The sequence below is a fragment of the Pithys albifrons genome, chromosome 9 (genome assembly GCF_047495875.1).
Source record: "Pithys albifrons albifrons isolate INPA30051 chromosome 9, PitAlb_v1, whole genome shotgun sequence".
Classification (NCBI taxonomy): Eukaryota; Metazoa; Chordata; class Aves; order Passeriformes; family Thamnophilidae; genus Pithys; species Pithys albifrons.
In genome coordinates, this window is record NC_092466.1 from 18,171,063 (window position 1) to 18,190,620 (window position 19,558).

The 19,558-nt window shown below is 42.3% G+C and overlaps 1 protein-coding gene across 1 annotated transcript; it reads right to left on the bottom strand.

Annotated features, from left to right (window-relative positions):
- Nucleotides 1-1,410: 1,410 nt before the first annotated feature.
- Nucleotides 1,411-19,045, bottom strand: RPP30 (ribonuclease P/MRP subunit p30). The gene is made up of 11 exons (XM_071563322.1): nt 18,943-19,045; nt 17,922-17,977; nt 17,548-17,604; nt 16,807-16,881; nt 16,245-16,316; nt 10,681-10,770; nt 9,379-9,495; nt 5,838-5,867; nt 5,369-5,406; nt 4,178-4,257; nt 1,411-2,716 (listed from the first exon to the last, which is right to left on the bottom strand). Exons 1-11 carry the CDS (start codon nt 19,022-19,024, stop codon nt 2,607-2,609), a joined length of 807 nt encoding a protein of 268 aa, XP_071419423.1. The 5' UTR covers nt 19,025-19,045; the 3' UTR covers nt 1,411-2,606.
- Between the last annotated feature and the right edge of the window lie 513 nt (nt 19,046-19,558).

Genomic DNA, 19,558 nt, shown 5'->3' on the forward strand with positions numbered 1-19,558 from the left:
AGGTCATCTAGTCCAACCCTCTGCAATGAGCAGGGATATCTTCAACTAAGACCAGGCTGCTCAGAGTTCCATCCAGCCTGACCTTGAATTTTTCCAGGGATGGGGCATTTACCACCTCTGCAGGCAACTTGTGCCCATGTTTCACCACTTCATTGTAAAACACTTCTTCCCTATATTCAATCTAAATCAACCCTCTATTAGTTTAAACCCATTATCCCCTGTCCTATCACACTAGGCCTTGATAAAAATTCTGGTGACACCTCTCTGAAAGGCCCCAGTAAGGTGTCGCCACAACCTTTTCTTCAGGCTGAACCGCAGCTCTCTCAGCATCTCCTTATCAAAGTGCTCCAGTCCCCTGATACCTTTGTAGCCCTCTCTGAACCCACTCCAACAGGTCCATGTTCTTCCTGTGCTGAGGACCCCCCAGCAGGATATAGCGCTGCAGGTGGGAGAGAGCAGAGCAGAGGAGCATTACATGCTGCATTCAGCTAAAATCCTAATGCTCTGCAGCATGGCCTGCCAGACAAATATGCCAGAGGCTCTCACACACCTTCACCAACAGGTGTCAGCTGGCTGTACAGTCAAGCCAAAGCAATGTACTGGGCAACATCCTGAGATGGGCTCAGGAGTGGACAGCAATTAATAGTTGTTACTGGTGTGCCAATTTTGGAGTCAATGTACAGAAACTCCACAAAGGAGCAAGCAAAAGAACCACCTATTCTGTCTGCAGCCAGCTACACTATACTGAAGCCAACAGCTTTAGGCAGATTAGACTTTTCTCCCACAAGCACTATAACTCACCCATGTCACCTTGCTAACCATAAGCTTTATTTGTGAACACATCCTTCTCCATAAAAATTACGGCACACCTCTGCTAGCTGCCCTTCTCTGCAAGCCACTACTTCACTACTTGCTCTTGCACAATTACCCAGATCCTGGGAGCATGCCTTGCAGGAAACAGAAATGACATCACTGCTGGCTAACTCAGTCTATCATCTAACCAAGAAGCAGTTCCACCGATGATTCAGGTACCAAAGTGTTCAAAGCAATGTGCTTCAGGAAATGGGGGGAGAAAAAACTTTTCAATAGGCTCCTGAAACACTGTATCTACTTAAAGGGCAAAGAGGCAGACACTAATTTTTTTAAATCAAATCAAATGGCAAGTAGTATCTCAAGTACTCAAAAGCCTCTTTCTATATGCTACTTGCCAAACAACTTCTGTCATGCTCAAAGTAGGTGATTCTCTGGCCAAGGCAAGACAGAAAAATTGCACCAAACACATTTTGCTTCTTCTCTAGTTGGAGCATTATTTTGGAGGTAAGTACATAAATGACAAACTACAGTATGCATATATATAGATTACTTCTCAATACCTATAATAAAATGAACTCATGAAGTCAGCAAACAAAATAATCACATAAAGAAAAAATATTTAATTATTTGTTGGATGAAGCAAAGCTGTTGTGACTTACACTAGAATTATATAGAACTTGTTAAGTCTATTGAGAATTTCAACTGATCTGCTCAGCCCAATATTTTATGTGTTATGACTTCCTCTTGATGTGAGACGCAAATAGAGAACTGGAATATTTGCACTAAAGCTGGCTCAGGTATGTTGAGTAGAGTAGCTTACATAATTTTTATGTTAGTTTAATCAAAAGAAAAACTTCAGTCAACATTTGGAAGAGCTCTGAAAATGCTCTGCTGATTATCTGTTATGATTGTTTTTTTGACAGCCAGATTAGGTACTGAGTCATTAGAAGAAGGAAGGGGAAGAGGCAGCAAAATGAACACGTGCAAAGACAAGTCCAGAACAAGATATAAAAAATAGGAAATGATGCAGTAAAGATGATGTGACATGGAGACTGCTTAGGCCTAGGTGAGACAGCTGCTACACTGCAACCAAAACACTGCAAAAGCTGCTACACTGCAACCATAAGCACACATTCAGGGTAACCTTGAGCTCTTCCCTTCCATCTCTGGTTAACCATCTAATGTTACTGTTTGGCTTTAAATGCTGCAGGACATAGATTGCCTTTGGGATCTATATCTGGCAAGTCAGGTCAGTCATTCCTACTGTAACACAAATCCACGATACTTGCTATCACTACAGTCACTGATTGCAAAACGGAATGGGAAAGAGATTTTTTTTTTCACTGCACTATTATTTCTTCACAGGCCTCTTAAGGTGAATTTCATCTACTGGCTTTCAGTTGTACAAATACACACTTAAAACTTAAGAAACCCCTACAGCTAGGCTATGTAGACATGCATTCTTCAAAACATTTTTAATAAAAAAGGAATGTGCATATACAAGTGAAAATTTCCACGTTAGAAATTTTGAGTTTGCACTAATTCCAGGAGACCTAAGGCAGGGTGAAGAGTCAGTCTCTTGACCTAGGCCAGAAGCCCAGCATGACCTTTCAGATGTGGTAAACTACCATTCAGCAGCTTTCCTTCACACAGCTTTCCTCACTTGAACACGGCAAGAATAATTCTTCTCCAGGCTAAACAAAGTAGTAAGGGAGGAATTAGGTTGGCTGGAAGGTGGAGGAAGACTCAACACTGGGTAAACAAGAGGCTCCTGTTGATAGTTGTTTCAGTCCTCATGCTTGAGTCTTAGCTTTTTTGCAGGCAGGCACTGTTGTTTCTTCCTCCTCAACCTTGCGAGGTTTCTTCACTGTGTACACCACCCCACAGGCAGTCTTCCGAGTTTCTGAAATACACAGGCAGAAACTGCAGTACCTCAAATAAAATGGCACTAATGCACTTAAAGCATACTCTGTTCAGGTGTCCATGCCCCAAAGCACAGCTCAACATGTTGAACAGCCACGCAGTCAGCACACACAGCAGGGAAGCAACCTGGACAGGCAGGAGCTGGGGATTCACTGCATTATGGAGTAGGGAAACTATCCAGGGAAGTGCAGTGGTGGATGCAGAATTACAGCAAGAAGGAAAACTGATGTCTACATAAGCTGAGGGGCTGTAGAGACACAAAACCATAGGAAATCAGGCTTAATTAGTTCAATCATCACAGAAGGACACATTCTTGAAGCACTTAGCAAAAAATACTGTTCTTAAAAAGTATGAAAAAATGCATTCACATACTCCAGGACTCTTGGACTGTGCTGGCACAGCTATATCGGCAGAGGATCCCCTACAAACCCAATAAGTGGCTTTATGGTATTCAAGAATTTTATTTACGGAACCCTCAAAATTACCACAAAACACTAGTGTGTTATGTTACCAAAATCCTTACATTTGCCAAACAACCTAGTAAGCCCAATCCAATTTCATGACCACTGATGGGAAGATTCTCTGCAAAACCTGAAGGTAGAAGAAATTTCCTACAAATAGTCTGTTAGCAAAGAGACTCTGAAAGAACCTTGCCAAAATATATTGACTTATTCTGGGATAGAATTCTTTATGGGATAGGGAAATGGCATCTGCTATTCAATTTCACAGATAAGATAGATAGGTAAGATAGACAACAGTCTTGAGAAATTCCACATAAGCTTGACAAAAATTCTTTCAACACAGACTATGTCTCTGTGTAGATGAGTAGCTGGCTGGAGGAGGACCCTGCTCACAGGAACACCCTCACCAAGAGACCAAAGCTACCTGTTGTGAATTACAGCAGGTTCAGGGTCCAACTCTTCTGAAACAAGAGACGCAACCCAAATCCTACTGAGCATTTGCAACTTAAAGCAACTTGAGTTTCTGGGAAAGTGACTAGAAATCGTACCTACCCAACAAACCTTGGCAGAGGTTGAAATTAAGAGCTAGATATGACTACTCAGTCACAAAGTTAAACTGCCATCAGAATAAACAACAAAAATCAAGAAACACTAAGGACCTGTTCTGAAACGGGATAGTTTCACTATGAAGCAGAGCAGGCAGGTCCCTATTTTGGCTAAACATTTATGACTTGTTAACGTGGTTAAGTGAGTACTCCAGCACAGATAACACCACCAGTTCAGCCATTGATTTACTAAGGTGGCAACATGGGAAAATAAAACACCCTTGCCCCACAAGCTCCTCTTCATTTATTGAACAAGGGAGCTAAAACTCCATCTGACTTGCTCTGTAAGGTCCCAGACCTTGTGGAAAATATGCATTGAGAGGAACTCAGTTTAACAAATGCTCATGTTACTTAGAAGAGTTTGCAAGTGCTCACCTCCATGAAGCATGGTGGCTCTGCAGTTGGTGGACACGGCTGCCTTTGCTTCACTTTCCGACAGGCCAAACAGCAAACCTCTGTCACCATTACTCAGGATCAAAATGCACAGAAAGGAACAAACAGAATAGAGAAGTCTCTCTGCACGTAGGTTTGCTTACTCTACAAATAACTTGGAATTAGCAAAGCTGTAACTCAAAGTGACATTTTGCATAAGGTTACCCAGAGGCAGGGAACTGAGGCACCCAGTTCTCCTGGCCGCAGCTCCCCAGCAGCCCTCCTGGAAAGCTCCTGGCAATGTTGCTTTTTACCAGACAAGAAGCAGTACTCTTGAAAATAAAAGTCTGTCAGTGCAGGAATATTTTAGATATACATAATCAAGTAAAAAAAAAAATCTCATGGAAAATTTCAGTTTTGGGGAAAGGGCACTGTCTGATACAAAAGCATTGTGCTGGAAAGTTTCCAGCCACCTTCTGCAGGAATGACACCAGATTAGGTATATTAATTTGAGTTGAGCCTGACTGCTCCTTTTAAGAGGGAAGAAAATGTTGTGCATAAAATCCTTCCAGGCTGCACACCCTCCCACACAGTTCTCACGACACAGAGCATGCTCCTTCCCTTTGAGGGACAGTCCAGAGATGTGCTTGTGGGGTGGGGAAGGGAGAGTAATAAAAATGTATATGAAGGGAAGAAAAGACGTTCTCCTTGGTTTCTAGAATACAACCACTTATTTAACATTACATATGTAACTAAGAACTACAAAATTCAGAACAGAAGTAATCAGCACTCAATAGGAACTTCTAATTTTACATAAATATAATTTAATAGCTTCTACTACCAAAGATGTGGCAGTTTGGAGATCTTAAGTAATGATTTCTTGTTTGGTTCACAGTGTACATAAATTTGTATGGTTTTTATTAATTTCTTCATTCACACCCACACAATATCAATGCATATCACAACAAAACATACCCCTAAGCTGAACACAGACATTAGTATTTACAGTGACTGCTCATGACCAAGACGTGTTGCTCCTTCCACACACACTCAGAGCCCTGATTCATTGAAGTGGTCACCAACCAGTATCCCTGTATAAAGTCCAAGGACTGTAAAGGATGACAGAATTTCAAAACCACTCTGGACTTTCAAATGTTACTACTAAATGCTGTCTTTGACTTAGGAAAAGGATACAGGTTAGCCACGTCATAAGGACCTCGTAGTTCTAGAGGCTAAAACAAAAAAAAAGAAGTTTTGATATGTGCATGCCCTCACTTGCAGGCTGACAGCATGAGCAAGAAGGACAAGTTGCCTTTAGGGAGGCAAGATTAAATGCTACATTATAGCAAGCTGCTGAAGATACTCTAGGAAATATAGCAAATATCACTGTTTTGGCAAACAGAGTCTCCATCTGGGAGAAAACTGTCATGGAAAATACCACAGCAGCAAAAAAACCTCAAGAAGCCTCAACAAAACAACAAAAAATTTCCCAAACCCGTAACAGAATTCTTTGGTAAAACAAATTGATTAAAACAGTCCTGGATATGGCAATCGTATTTAAACTCACATTTTTTATATATTTAGTTTTTAATTAAAGCTGTATTTTAAGTCACAGATAAATCTTCCAATTGTTCTGACTTAAAAAAAAAAATCTGGGACTTACCCTTTCAGCTGCACTAGATATAACTATGTTCTGGAAAACAAAAGAGAACAAACAATCATCTGTTAGAGAGCATCAAGAAATGGGAAAAAAAAAAAAAAGATCAGCAAGTAGCACAGCCTTTATGAGCATTAGCTAAGTTCAGGCTCAGAGCCCAGTTAAACATCAGAGTATCTGAGGCCCTCAGACGAAGTGAACTCTAGCAGGGTAGGGATCTTAATTTGGGGACATGATTAAAATCAGTTATTGCCCTGTCCCCTATGCAGAGAGGGGCACTGGCACAAGCTCTCCCTTGCAGTTATAAACCTCTCACAGAGAGGCAGAAGTTGAATAAGTATGGCACCTTTAAGAGGGACAGGTGAAGCAGTGTAAATGCCAAGAGTGGTGGCATTAAGCAGGTCCTATCAGCCTGTATCTCTCATGGTGGACTTCAAAGGGACGTTAAGGGTAAAAAAAAAACAAGCAGAGCTGCAGACACTGTGTTAAGAAGTGCTCCCTTTATTTACACCAGCTGAAAGAGGCCCCATACATACAACAACTCACCCTGAGCTGTAACAGAAATGGATTTAGAAGTCCAGGATCCCCCAAAAGCAGTTTACGGATAGTGCCTTTGGACAGTCTGGTGCTCTGAATTTTCTGTTGCAGTACAACTTGATGCTAAGCTCAGCATTTGTGTTGCCCTTAATCAAACTCACACTGCTTCAGGAAACCTACCTACAGCTAGGCAGTGGCTGCCAATTCATGCCATACACTCATTTCCCTCAACACTGGCATCCCTATGAAAATTGCCAGGCAGAAATAAATCCTTCTCCCTCCTCTCCCAAGTGGTTTCTGCAGAGCAGGTATGAGAGTGTGCAGGAGCTGACAGATATCACAGCTCAGCTGCCAGAGCTTTTCTCAAGTTAAACTTCCAAGGATGCTTACCCAAGGGGAGACTGTTTTGCACAGGTGGAAACTCTGCAGCAGTAAAACGTCATTGCACCTTTTATTATATTGAATAAAACGCTTTGGGAATTCTTGCTTGAGGGGGTGGAAATGAGAACTGTACTGAGGCAGCAAAAGGCTTTCCCTCTCTGACGTCAGTACCACCAACACATCACGCCACCTCCAGTTTCAAGGTGGGGCTTTATATCCCTTCCCCACACTGCTTTGCTCATCCTGCCACCTCCCCAGCACAAAGAGCAGGGCAGACACTGGAAAAAAATGCCGTGTGCAACTGAAACTCAGTATGTGAAGGCTACATGAAAATGACTGCATGTTCACACTGTGCCCAAGGTTTCCTTGTGTGCTGAGGAGAAGATGGGACAGACAACTCTACCTTACCATAAGGGAAGCCAGAAGCAGAAGCAATACATACATCAAAGTGACTTAACAGCACCCGTCCTGATGGTGCCTAGGACATTTCTTTCTGCATAGTTCACCTTTAAAATGACTGCACCATGGATCCCAAGGGTGTTTTTGAGCTTCAGTGGTGCTGACTGCAAGAGTTTGCTGGGAAAATTTAAGTCTCCTGCTCTGAGTTGTAGCAACTAATGCCTGTGTCCAGGCTCAGAGAAGCTCCCAGAGCAGCTATGTGAGACATCTTGAACCAGCACAGGATTGTGGTTCCCCACTGTGCATTGGAGATATGCTCTACCTGCTTCAAAGGCAACTGGCTTCCATTAGGGGATGGGTAAGACAGAAGAAGGAGACAAGAGCAGACAAGAAAAGCATTACTAGCAAATAAAAAGAGATGCAGGCAAAGGCAAATCTAAAAGGGAAAAACTCAAAGGCAAAACACTAACTCCCCAGGAAAAGGAGACAGCAGCTACTCAGTACACTGCTCCAGGCAGCACTCCACCTCCATTACCAAAACACAGGAGGTGAGGGATTGTGGCTATGCACACCTTCTGTCTGGTAAGGCAGCCAAGTCCCTTCTTCATTCCCTGCACACTTTAACATGTTTTAAGGACTCTGCTCATTGCAAGATCTGAGGACACCAGTAAACTTCGGCAAGTTTCTCTGCCCTGCTGTAACAGAGGATGAACAAAAGGATCCGAAAGTTTCTAACAGCTCAGCAACTATTCATTACACAAGGCAAGACCTGTGTGCCATGTGCTAATGCAAGCAGCCTATGGACCAACCATCCCACATCTCATTAAAAAACATTTAAAAAAGAACCTTTACATAACTGATGGAGGCAAATTGTCAGTGTGGGCTAACAACCATCTCTGCTGGCCCACTAGGTACTGAGCTTGGAGGCAAAAAGTAAAGACAAGCTAGTGGTCCTCTTTCAGCTCTTCCTAAAAATAATTTGTCATGTCCAGTCAATTTACCATCCAGGCACAGATGATACACTAGACTGAAAGATGCAGAATGAAAAGGCACCGTGCAAGCCTGAGCATCTGAACACCTCACTTGCTCAGTTTGTGACATCCACTCAGCTGGTGCTCTCCAAATCAGCAACCATGTGAGAAGCACATCTTGAACTGCACAGAGGAAAGAGGAGTACTGGCAAAAAAGGAATCCCAAAGGAAATGAGTCTGCTGTGTATATAATTCATGTCCAAGTCAGTTTTGTGTGAAATTAGCTCCCAGAGCTGGGCTTCTAAGGAAAGGCTGTGCAAATACTTAATTCTGTAGCACCAAGGAAATTAACCTGTTTGACTCACGCTGCTGTCCTATAGAAGTTGCCATGCCTGAGGGGAACTGAGGTAATTTTTAATTTGCCTTCCAAGCTCTATATCCCACTTCAGACTAGATTTGCAGGGTAAGGTCAATTTCAGCTTCTCTGGACTAGCTGTGGCAAAGGCCATTTCTAATAAAGTTGGCAGGAGCAACAATTTTTTTAAACTTGGATATGTATTACGATACGCTTCCCTATTAAAAAATCATGGCCTGAGAGGACCTAGCATGACAGACAGCTTAACTTGGTAGCCTGGGAGGAGGGAAGTTATGAAAGCGATGGATTACAGGCATCTCAGCATTACTTCTTCCTTGGGTTTCAGTAGCATGGAAGAAAGCAGTTGGTCTGACTGCAGCAAAACTTTGGCTGACAGCCAGCTAGCTAGCTGTTGGGTCTGTTTTGTAAACATGGAATTTATTATCCATTTAACAAAACAAGATTTTTACTTTTTGTCTTATTGTTTTCTACTCCCTGTAGTCAATCTATACTATCAAAAAAGAGCTTTTGGTAGAGCAAAAATATGAAGTGGGGGATTTTAGAGAAATGCATGGATTTCAGTTCTAGTGTAAACCTCAGATCTTTAGAACTTTATTCTCCCCCACCCCCTCCTACCTTTGTTTTGGGAATTGCATACCATCAAAACACAAAAGTTATTTTGAAAAAAGAATTCAACAGCTTGACAACTTAAGAAGAAAGGATGCAGTGGTGCACGGCTGGAAGCAGCTTGAACTAGAATAATTGTGTCCTTGTGTTAGCAGGCAAAGATTCAGTCACACCCACAGATACCCTGGCATCATCCTCATTTAAAATGGCTCAGTCTGTATAACTCCAGAAGAATTTGAACTGAATTAATTACACTGTTTTCACTTTGAGAGCTTACCTTTCCTTTGCAGATCTGCATCAGGCTGATCCCATTTGAAATTGTGTATCTTCTCATTGTGGAGTCTTTGATGGCAGGTGTGTAAAGAAGTTCAAAGTAAATGCCTCGATCTATTGCCTTCACATGAAAGACAGTGATCAAAAATCAAAAGGAGAGAAGCCTAACGATCTAACAACTGCTGTCTGTTACTGATGTAGCTTATTTTCAGTTTAACTGTGTTGTATATGAAAAAATTAAGGCGGAATTGTTCCAGTAAGAGCCCAGCAAAGCATGAAAGCAGCATGGGGGAAAGCTTCACTGTACATCAGATATGTGCACTTCAATCTTGGGATGACAGATAAATGAGGTTTAACAAACAAGGAAATACCTGCCAATTATTTATTGTAATTGGCTTTCCACTATCACAGAGCTGAGGAAACAGGTAACCCCTGCTGGTCAGAAACAAGTCTTGAAACTTTGAGGATCCTACTCCTCTAGTCCCACATCCTGCTGTAGAAACATCACCACTTCCCACATTTTTAAATTTTATTCTAGGTCAAACTCAGAGAAGAGGAAGTAGGATTAGTAGCCAATTCCAAATTTAAATTTTTAAGCACTAAGGACTACATCAGCCAAAAATCCCCATGTGGAATGAATCCTGACATATATTCAGAGAAGAAAACTAGTTCACCTAAGAGGATGTTCAGATTAAGCTTTCTGGCAAACCACCAAATTTAATTCAGGCAGAACTGAATTAAAAAAACCAGTTGATTCAGGCTGGTGGACATCTTGTGAGCCATAGCAGATATCTAGCAATTCCACATTTGGTTCATTCACCAAGACATTCCTTTGTCTAAGTATGGATTTAATACAGTTGTCTTCCAAGTAACCAGCACAACATCCTTCTCTTAAATTAAGTGTCATTCACATTTTTTGTCTTTTAAACCACAGGGCTGTATATCTATTCTGACACAGCTGTACCACTTCTGGTTTGGGAAGCAGCTTAGTCAGCAATCACACCACATCTCCTTGCTTGGCAGAGTACTGGCCTTAAGGCTCTGTTTCCATTCCTTGGAAACACCACTTCTGTCTTCTTAAGTGGGGGACAGGAGCAGAAAAAGAAAACAACTACATCACTGTGTATTAATTGCTGCAGTGGAGGCCCTGAAGTGAAGGACATCTGAAACAACACTATACATTATGCAAGAAAATTAAAGAACCACTTGGATGGGAATGGTGGGAGGAAAGGCGTAGGGAATTCAACTCAAATTCTGGATTTAATGTCAGTGTAACAGCAAGAAAACAATTTAGATGTAAATTTACCATATTCACAGGGGGCCTTCGGAAGTAGAATGGCAGCTTTTCTGTTACATTTATGCATACCAGATCCACATCTAGAGTTGTGCAAGCGATCTACAGCAAAGAAAAATGAATGGATTATTGTACATGCCAAAAAACCCCATAACCAATTTTAGGTGCACTAATGCTCTATTTCATTTCTTAATGCAACAAATGTCTCTCCAGGGTCAGTTCATTTTCAAAATTAAGAGGTACTATGCCTTGCAGGTATGTCACCAGAACAGCAGGGCTACAGAAACACAGCCTGAGCAGCTGAGGCTTAAACCCCAAGTCTTCTCTCACTAAGAGAACTACTTTTCCAATAAAATAATGACCATCCCCAAAGCAAGACTTACTAGTTTTCTTTTACCTGACAGAGGACATGCAGATGCAATGCTTGCTTTTGACAAAAGAACTCACAGGTTCAACCTGTGACAGGGACAACTCCAGTGTGCAAAGGGATCAACCCAGAATCTGTCCCCCTATCCCATCATGCTCTGCTTCCAGTGCAGTATCTGTTTGTTTTCAGGATTAATTATTTTTACTAAAAGCAACAAAGACTAAAAGATAAGCACAATATTAGTTACTGACAGTGCCTTGTGTCCAATACTGGAGATCGATCCACAGAGCCTCACTCTCCTGGCTGGGTGGAGAATGTGCAGCCCCTCCTGACAGCCACCCCTCTGGCAGAGTCTGAAGATGGCTCAGAAAGCTAAAGTTTAAAAGTTTAGCTTTGAATTCATACCACAATTTACAGGTTGTATTAAGATATGGGGGGAATGAACAAAGGGTGGAGACTCCTCACACCAAGATACAGGGAAAATTGATTGCATATAAAAGGGAGCTCTTGATTTACACTAACCTCATGCACACAAGGTATGTATTATATGTGACTACCTGGTAAAGATTACAGAGGGACAGACTAATGTCTGCAAGCAGTGGTGTAATAAAGATAAAATAGGCTGAAGAAGTTGAAAGGAATTTTCTGTGTGTAGGGGAATTCTATGCATTCAGAAACCTGCCAGCAACTGCTCTACATACACATGGGCCAGGTGCCAACCATTCATTTCTCCTCCCACTGGCATGAAAGCAGTGGGGGTTGCAGGCAGTCCCAGGGGTGGGCTGCTCTAATGCAAGGCAGACTATTGCTTTGCAAACCACTCTTCTACCAGTTTGTTCACATGGAATTTGGATGAAGATGAGAGCAGAGGCCCTGCTTTAGGAAAGTTCCTTTGCTATTGATAGCAGTCTCTCCTAAACAAGAGAGCCACAGCATGCATGTGGGCAAATCAAAAGGTTTTTGCAGTTAAATCGTCTCTACCAGGCCATTCAGACTAAACTTTACCTTCATGTGCTACCTTTATCAACTCTGTTAGGCAGGACACAGTTGGAATCTATTCCATAGAATTGAACTTGCATGTGGAAGTTCAGCCCTACTACAGCCAGTTTTCCTTCTTTTCTTACATAAAATACAAACTACAAGACAGATGATTTATGGGAACATGAACAGAAGAAATAGCTCTGAATCACATCCTCGAAAAGATGTCAGTGAGGCCCTAGAAAATTCAGCAAGAAATAATGTTAAAAATGAAGAAAAGCAAGAATAGACATCAGAAGCATGTGAGCTGCCCTATGTCATGGGAAATCAACCCTTCCTAATCAGCACCAGAAACACTGAAAAGCTCTTTTCCATTTTGCAAAATAAGCAGTGGGAGGAGGAGTGACTCAAACACCAGGATATCTGCAGGATTCCAGTGACAAGAATGTTTCAGAAAATACCACCAAGGAAAAACAAAATTAAGAGTTATACTTCCTCATGAGGAATTCCTGCACTGCATGGAAAACTCCAAGCACTGTAACGTTCAGTCTTGCTCTGGCTCCCAGACAAGCCACACATGCAGGCAAGTTAAGGTTACCCTGCCGGCTGAAAGGACCTGAAGTGCAACAACTTCATCCAGAAAAATGACATGCAGTGGTTGCATAGCCCAGCGCCTGCCTGGACATGGTGTGGGCAAGAGCCCCATCTGCTGGGAAACTCCAGGCAGCCATAAATAAATAAATACACCACTGTTTGGATGCTCTGAAGCAAGCTTTGGCAAACATTTTAGGAATAAACATTGAAATTTGGCTTTGCACAACACCCTCAGTTACGTGAGCAAGTTTTTTGAGATACTGGTGGTCTGCTAATTGCTAACAAACAGCAGACAGAGCTAATTAATACAATTAAAACAGTCTATAATTTTAAAAGGCAAAAGTTTTGAAAAGCAACAGGCACAGACCTTATCACTGGCACAGACTGAGCATTCCTGTTGCAGCCCAAAACAATCCTTTTGGGAGACAAAGAAGGAGCCTGTTCTAAAATTGGCAAACACAGCTTCCTCGTACCCTTGAGGATATAAATTATTTGGAGACTTTGAGCACATCTTTCAGTACGTATCACTGCCACACTCAGTCACAAAGAAGCTTTCCTGGTGTGCGACAAAACGGGACACACCGGTTTGGGGACATGCTAAAATAAGAGCACATCTCCAATGGTCACACATTTTTTTCCAACACCATGAAAAAACCTGTTCTATGGAGAATATAATTGCCAAATTGTTGGTGAGAAAAATTATGCTCTTGAGAAAATGCTGAGTTACCAAAAGCCAGTTTTAAAACACAAGGTTAACTTGTGGTGTATGACCCACTCTAGAAGGCTCTACTGTTAACAGAGAAACATCGATGAGTCTTTAGAGCCAAATGTCAGTGCTGAAACCCCATGTGTAATGTCACTTGTGTCAGACCTCTATGGAATTGACACAGAGCCTAGACAATCAAAAATCTTTAAACAAAAGGCAAACAAACCAACCTGCCCTGAATGTGAGGATGAAGCCTTTCACCTCATGCAGTTTAAACAAAACATGCTGGGGTTCCATCTCCAGCTCAAAGTGCTGCCAGTATGGAAGCAATGATGATGGTCTCACTGACAATCCTGCTTCTGTCCTAACACACTGTACATCACTTGTCAGGGTCACCTGGTCAGTCTCTATCTGCACTGGCCTGCCCAGAGCACAGCCATCCACTTTGCACGAGCACAACTATCCACATTGCTCAATCAGAGCAGGAAAGTCAACCTGCCTGAAAAATAACTTGGCAAAAACTCTGGTTACTGTCTGGCCAAAAGCATGTTCCTCAAAGCAAACTGCCAGGCAGCTACGCACACAAGCAGCCTCATCAGCAGAAATGAGTGTTTCCCATGGAGAAATATTTACAACAGCTTAGGCACTGCTGCAGCTGGATGACCAACTGCAGCAGGACTCATGATACAGCTGAAAAAACCCAATAATCCACCTTTAAATGATACCCCATTTTTTCTCCATAAAACAACACAGCATTCTCCTGCTGATTACCAGCTTCGGGTGCCTTTTTAAACACATGACAACTGATTGAGTTCACTTGAGAAGTGAGATTTTATACTGTTGCCAGAGATTGAAAGTTAAGAGTGAAGAGTGGGGCTCAAACATATTTTACGACCATTTGTTTCTGTCATGCTCCCAGGAGTCCTGAAAGCTTGCAAGGAAAATAAAATTCAGAAACTAGTTTCATTAAGCTGTAACAGTTATAATTAATTTTTGAACTCTTCTACTGAAAGATTCTTTTAAGCCCACCTTCTACAGCCTCTTTCTTTGTACTTTACTTGGACAAGTCTTTAAAAAGAAGGGGAAATAATTTAGAAAAACAAAACAGAAGAATATAATTGTAATGTGTCACACAGGTACTCAGCAGTACTAGAAAGTGACTTTAACTTATGTAAAAAAGACCCACCAGACCCAGTTTTAAACTGGTAAGTTTCCTTTGAAAGTGAATTCTCCAGAGACTCTCAATCTGGTTTTGGTGTCCCTGTGTCTCCTTGACACTGCTTCACACAGCAAGCATGCCTGCTTCCTGACTGCCAAAGGCTAACAGAGATGGGACGCTTCCACCTACTCTCACAGTTCAGATTTAATGTTATTATTTATGAGTTTACAACAGGTCAAACATCACAATTTTGGGGTTTGCAAGAAAAATTCTGATAAAAGCATAACTTGCTTCAAAGTGTTCCACCTGATCAGAACATTGACATCAGCTGTTAACAAGTATTTGAGAACAATTTGAATAAAATTCAAAAGGGAAATGTAGGTGAACATCTATCACCCAACAAACCAAGCTGAGATCCTTCTGCCTCAGTGTTTCAAAACTAGAATTTTTTCTGGTAGGAAAGTTCTATTCAAGAAATACCAGCTATGAATAAAGGTTGGAAGACAATATGATGCTTGGTGCTTTTTGTAATGGCTGAAGAATTACTGCACATCACTGTATTCACAAGTATCAACTTTTGCTAATGTCCAGTCAAACATGAGAAATTAAACAAACCAGTTCATGGTCAAACACACTGGCAACACCTTGTTTTTCTAACATCATAAAAGTGGCATAGTACTGGGGTGCTTGTTCAAAACATTGGCATTTCTATTAACATAAACCAGTAGAGAAGCAATGTTGTTGAGCTAAGGTCACAAATTAGTCCTAAGGTTTGAAAACTACTCACACCTACTGTTTTCTGTCATTAGTGCTACCACTGCTGCAAACATCAGCACCTGCTCAGTAACACCTTCAAAGACTCATCAATTTTGTGGAGGCAGTTTTTAGTTGCAAGTTTACTCTGAACAGTCAAGATGAAATCTGAGTGAGAAAATGACCATCTGCCCTCAAGTATTTCCCCTGAGGCTGTTCTACTTTTGTACAGCCTCAATGGTTTCCTCAGCAGGCAAAGTAACAAATCTATCATTCAACTTGAGCGTTCAAAACAAAACCAGAAATCTCAGTCTGGCAATGGAACAATGGCTATTGAGTTTAGTCAGGCTTATTTCCTTTCGTAAATTTTAGTTCATCTGTTCATAAGATGCTGTGACAACCAAAACTGTCTCTGTCTCATAAGCTCCTGCTCATCTTTTGATTTAAAATAAAAAAATTTAAAAAAAAAGAGATCAGTTATTCATTTTGACAAACTTTCAAGAGAAGATGTAGGACTAAAAGGAAGAAAGGTAATGCTCAGGACCACATTAGTTCCACTTCAAAATCCTCCCTGCCATTTCAGAGATCAGGAATAATTTGTGCTACCAGAAGATCACAAGTGTGTTTTAGGGAAGTTAAAAGTTTGAGAAATTAAAGTTCAAGACAGAATTTTTCTACATGATGATAGTACACATACATCAGGGGAAAAAGGATGTTCTCTCTCCTCACTAGAGTGCAAGACACACAAAGGGAACCACAGCACAGGGGCATACAAGTCTGTTCATCAGGTAGATCAGCTAAAAGTTTCAGACTAATCTATCACCTCGAGGCCTTGCAGCCTCCTGCAACCCTCCCAGCCCTCTCAGTCTATTAACTGACCAGGCAGCCTGTAAGGCTTAATCAGCCCCAGGAAGTCTTTATAGAATGATAAATAACATCAAAACAAAGCAAGTACTTAAACCAGCTCAAGGCACTAAAAGCTGTTGAATGGGCATTACAGATCAAATGATTGTACTTACATGGAACAGTTTCTCAGTCTTTGGAAATACTGCTATGATGTCATATAACCTTATATTTGCAGATGTCGATCTCTACAAAAGGAGCAAACAATTACTACCTTGAATTCTGGCAGATACCAAAGCCACAATGATCATAACCAAAACAAGAAAATTTCTTTTTCCCTGTCAAGTACTAAACCAAAGCCAATAATCATCCAATTACATAGTAGGTCTCTACTGTGAAGTCATTCATTCTCAGCTTGAGGCTTATGCCACCCACCTAGTAAGGCAGTGACACCTTTTGCATCAATCAATCACGTAGCACTAAAACACAAGCACAAGGAGAAGGCTTAACGAAAAGAACCGAGGAACAGAACTCTTTTTCCATATCCACAGATGATCAGCAGAAGTCATATCCAGTCTCATAAGTCTGCAGCTCTTTATTTATTAAAGATGCAAGCTGAGAAATCACTGCTGTGTGCCCTATAAATCTAGGAAGTTGTCCTTGTACAATTTCCAAAATGTTATTCATTCATGGAGAAAAGAAAAAAAAATTGAAAAATTGATTGCTAAATATACTTACCAAGAGATTACAGTGGGAAGGATCAGAAACAACAAGTGTTAGCCGGGTTAAGACTTTAATTCTTTTAGATGTCCCCTAGAGAAACAGAAATAATATAAAAGACTTAAAAAATACCAAGGTGATTTCCACTCAGTCCACTACAAAAAAAAAATAGTGCCTTGCTTATAGTCTGTATATTCTCTAAAGTCTGTATTTACACTTCCCTAATTCATATTATCTCTTTGATATTATTCCTGTCCTTATAAATAATGACACAGTGTTTCTCCGAGGAAGGGTCAATAAAAAGGAAAGAAATAAAACAAAAAAAAAGAAGAAAAACTGAGTATTTTCTATTACTGCTCTGATTCCCCCGCCAGGCCACTGCAAGCAAAATCAGTTCCTGAATTCACCAGTGACCTGAAATAAAGTCTTGTATTTCATTATATCCAAATTTTGCTCCATCAAAACCAGGAAGTTATTTCCAAAACTCAAATTTCAAGATTTGTACTGTAATTATTTAACTACAAGCAGATTCAGAATTCACACAAATCGGTTACTTTAAAAATTCCTAAAATAATGAATAGAGCCTACTGTAATGTGAGTGCACGATTCTTCCAATGCTTGGTGCTTTAATTGTCAAACAACGGACAAATTCCTCTTTTTTGATTAACACCTAATACACAAAATCACATATACAAACACACCAAGGTAAAAAACATAACTCAGAATAATAACAAAGAGCTAGAATGTGACCAGACATACTTGTACAATAGGCAAAGATGGAAACAACTCTGAAGGAGATACTGGCTTGATGATTTCCTTAAAAGAAAACAGAACAAAGTTATTACAATTGTGATGAGTTAGGGTTACAAGTAAACAAAAGTTGTGTTCCAAACACAAGAAGAAATTTACCATGCTAACAAAACTATTTCCATAGGACATTATATGAACCATATTAAAAATTAACCCCTGGGCTATTTTACTAAATCATAAAAAGTAAGGCCTTTTTACAAATACAGGGCTTTGTACTTGTGTCTAGATGTGCATTCTGCAGATAAAGCCATCTAGGAACACACAATAAAGCAGTAGGTTTACTAGAGAAAATACAGTAAAAAAATAGCCCCAAGAAAAATTACCTGTTTCTTTTCTTTAAAATCAATGACATGATTAAGAGCAACTGCAGAATAGCCCACTGAAAAACACACAAATTAGAAAAAAACAATCAGAAAACTGATAAACACTCATTACTTAAAGGTCTTAAAATCAATATCGCATGCATATTTCCCTTTCACTTTTTTATAAAAGATTAGTTCAGCCAAAATATACTTAAAAATAATAAACAACAATAATAATAAATAATAAATAATAATAATAATAATAATAATAATAATAATAATAATAATAATAATAAATCTGTTGGGCTTTTAACATATCCCAGGCCTGACAACTCTTATTCAATAGCAGAGCTTTAAGAACACGAATACCTGGGGTTGGGGTCTTCAAAGATTTGGTCGAGTTTGGCCCCGTTCTTGACTTTCTTTACAGAAAGTTGTTAAGTACATTCAGGACAGTTGTTAAAACTGCAGACGACGCGGAACTGGGAGAGACACAGCGAGAGATACCGCTGTGGGAGGAGGCGAAGTGAGCGCTCCAAACCTGCCTGCCCAGAGCGAGCACCAGATGCCGTTCGCGAGGGCTCTGGAGATGGTGCACTTGCCAGGGGCACTTAAATCACCGTCAAACACCGGGCGGGCAGCACCGGCTGCACGGCAGCAGGAAAACGGCCGGGCCACAGGAAAATGCAGGCGGACAAACTTGTCCACGTTGGGAACACCCAACTGTTACGCCGGGATAAGCAGAGGCAGAGCCTGCAAGGCACACCACGAGCTTCCCCTGCTCAGTCCTACTCAGACCCAGCCCGGGACACCTCACCTGCAGGAGCTGCGGGCGGAGCGGGAAGGGCGCAGGGGAACCGCGTGCGGCGGCCGGCAAGGGGGGACGGCGAGGCTTCCCCCGGGAGCGCCCACCGCAGCCCGCAGGCTCCGGCTGCTCCCCGAGCCGGGCGCTCCCGTCCCGCTGCCCCTCCCAGCACCGCCCCGCCGAGCCCCGGGCCGCCCCGCCGCCCTCCCGCTCGACCCTGTGCAGGGCTGGACTTACAGTGCGCCGCGGCCTCCAGCAGACTCTGCAAGGACTTCTTGTCCGACCCCTGCGGCAGGTTCAGGTCGGCGAACGCGGCCATGCTGCCCCGGCGCGGGGGGCCCCGCCCAGCACGGCAGCGGCCCCGCCCCGGCCGCGCGCGGCACCCTGGGCTGGGCAGGGGCGGCCCCGCTCGCAGCGCCGCCGCAGCCGCGGAGCGGGACACGTACACCGATGCGGCCGGAGCCCGCGGGGTGGATCTATGGGGTGTCAGGCGGGAACTCACCCCGGGATCTGAGGGGATCACCCCGGGATCTGAAGGGCTATCATCCCGGGATCTGAGGGGATCACCCCGGGATCTGAAGGGCTATCATCCCGGGACCTGAAGGAGATCGCCCCGGAGTCAGCAGGGATCGTCCCGGGATCAGACGGGATATCACCCCGGGATCTGAAGGAGATCGCCCCGGAGTCAGCAGGGATCGTCCCGGGATCAGACGGGATATCACCCCGGGATCAGATGAGATCCCCCAGCTCGCCGCAGCCGCAGCGCCCCGGCCGAGGCTCCCGCGCTGTCGCAGCCGCCGCGTCCCCACCAGGGGGAGCGGTAACGCTGCTGCGCTGAAGTGCTTAACGCCTG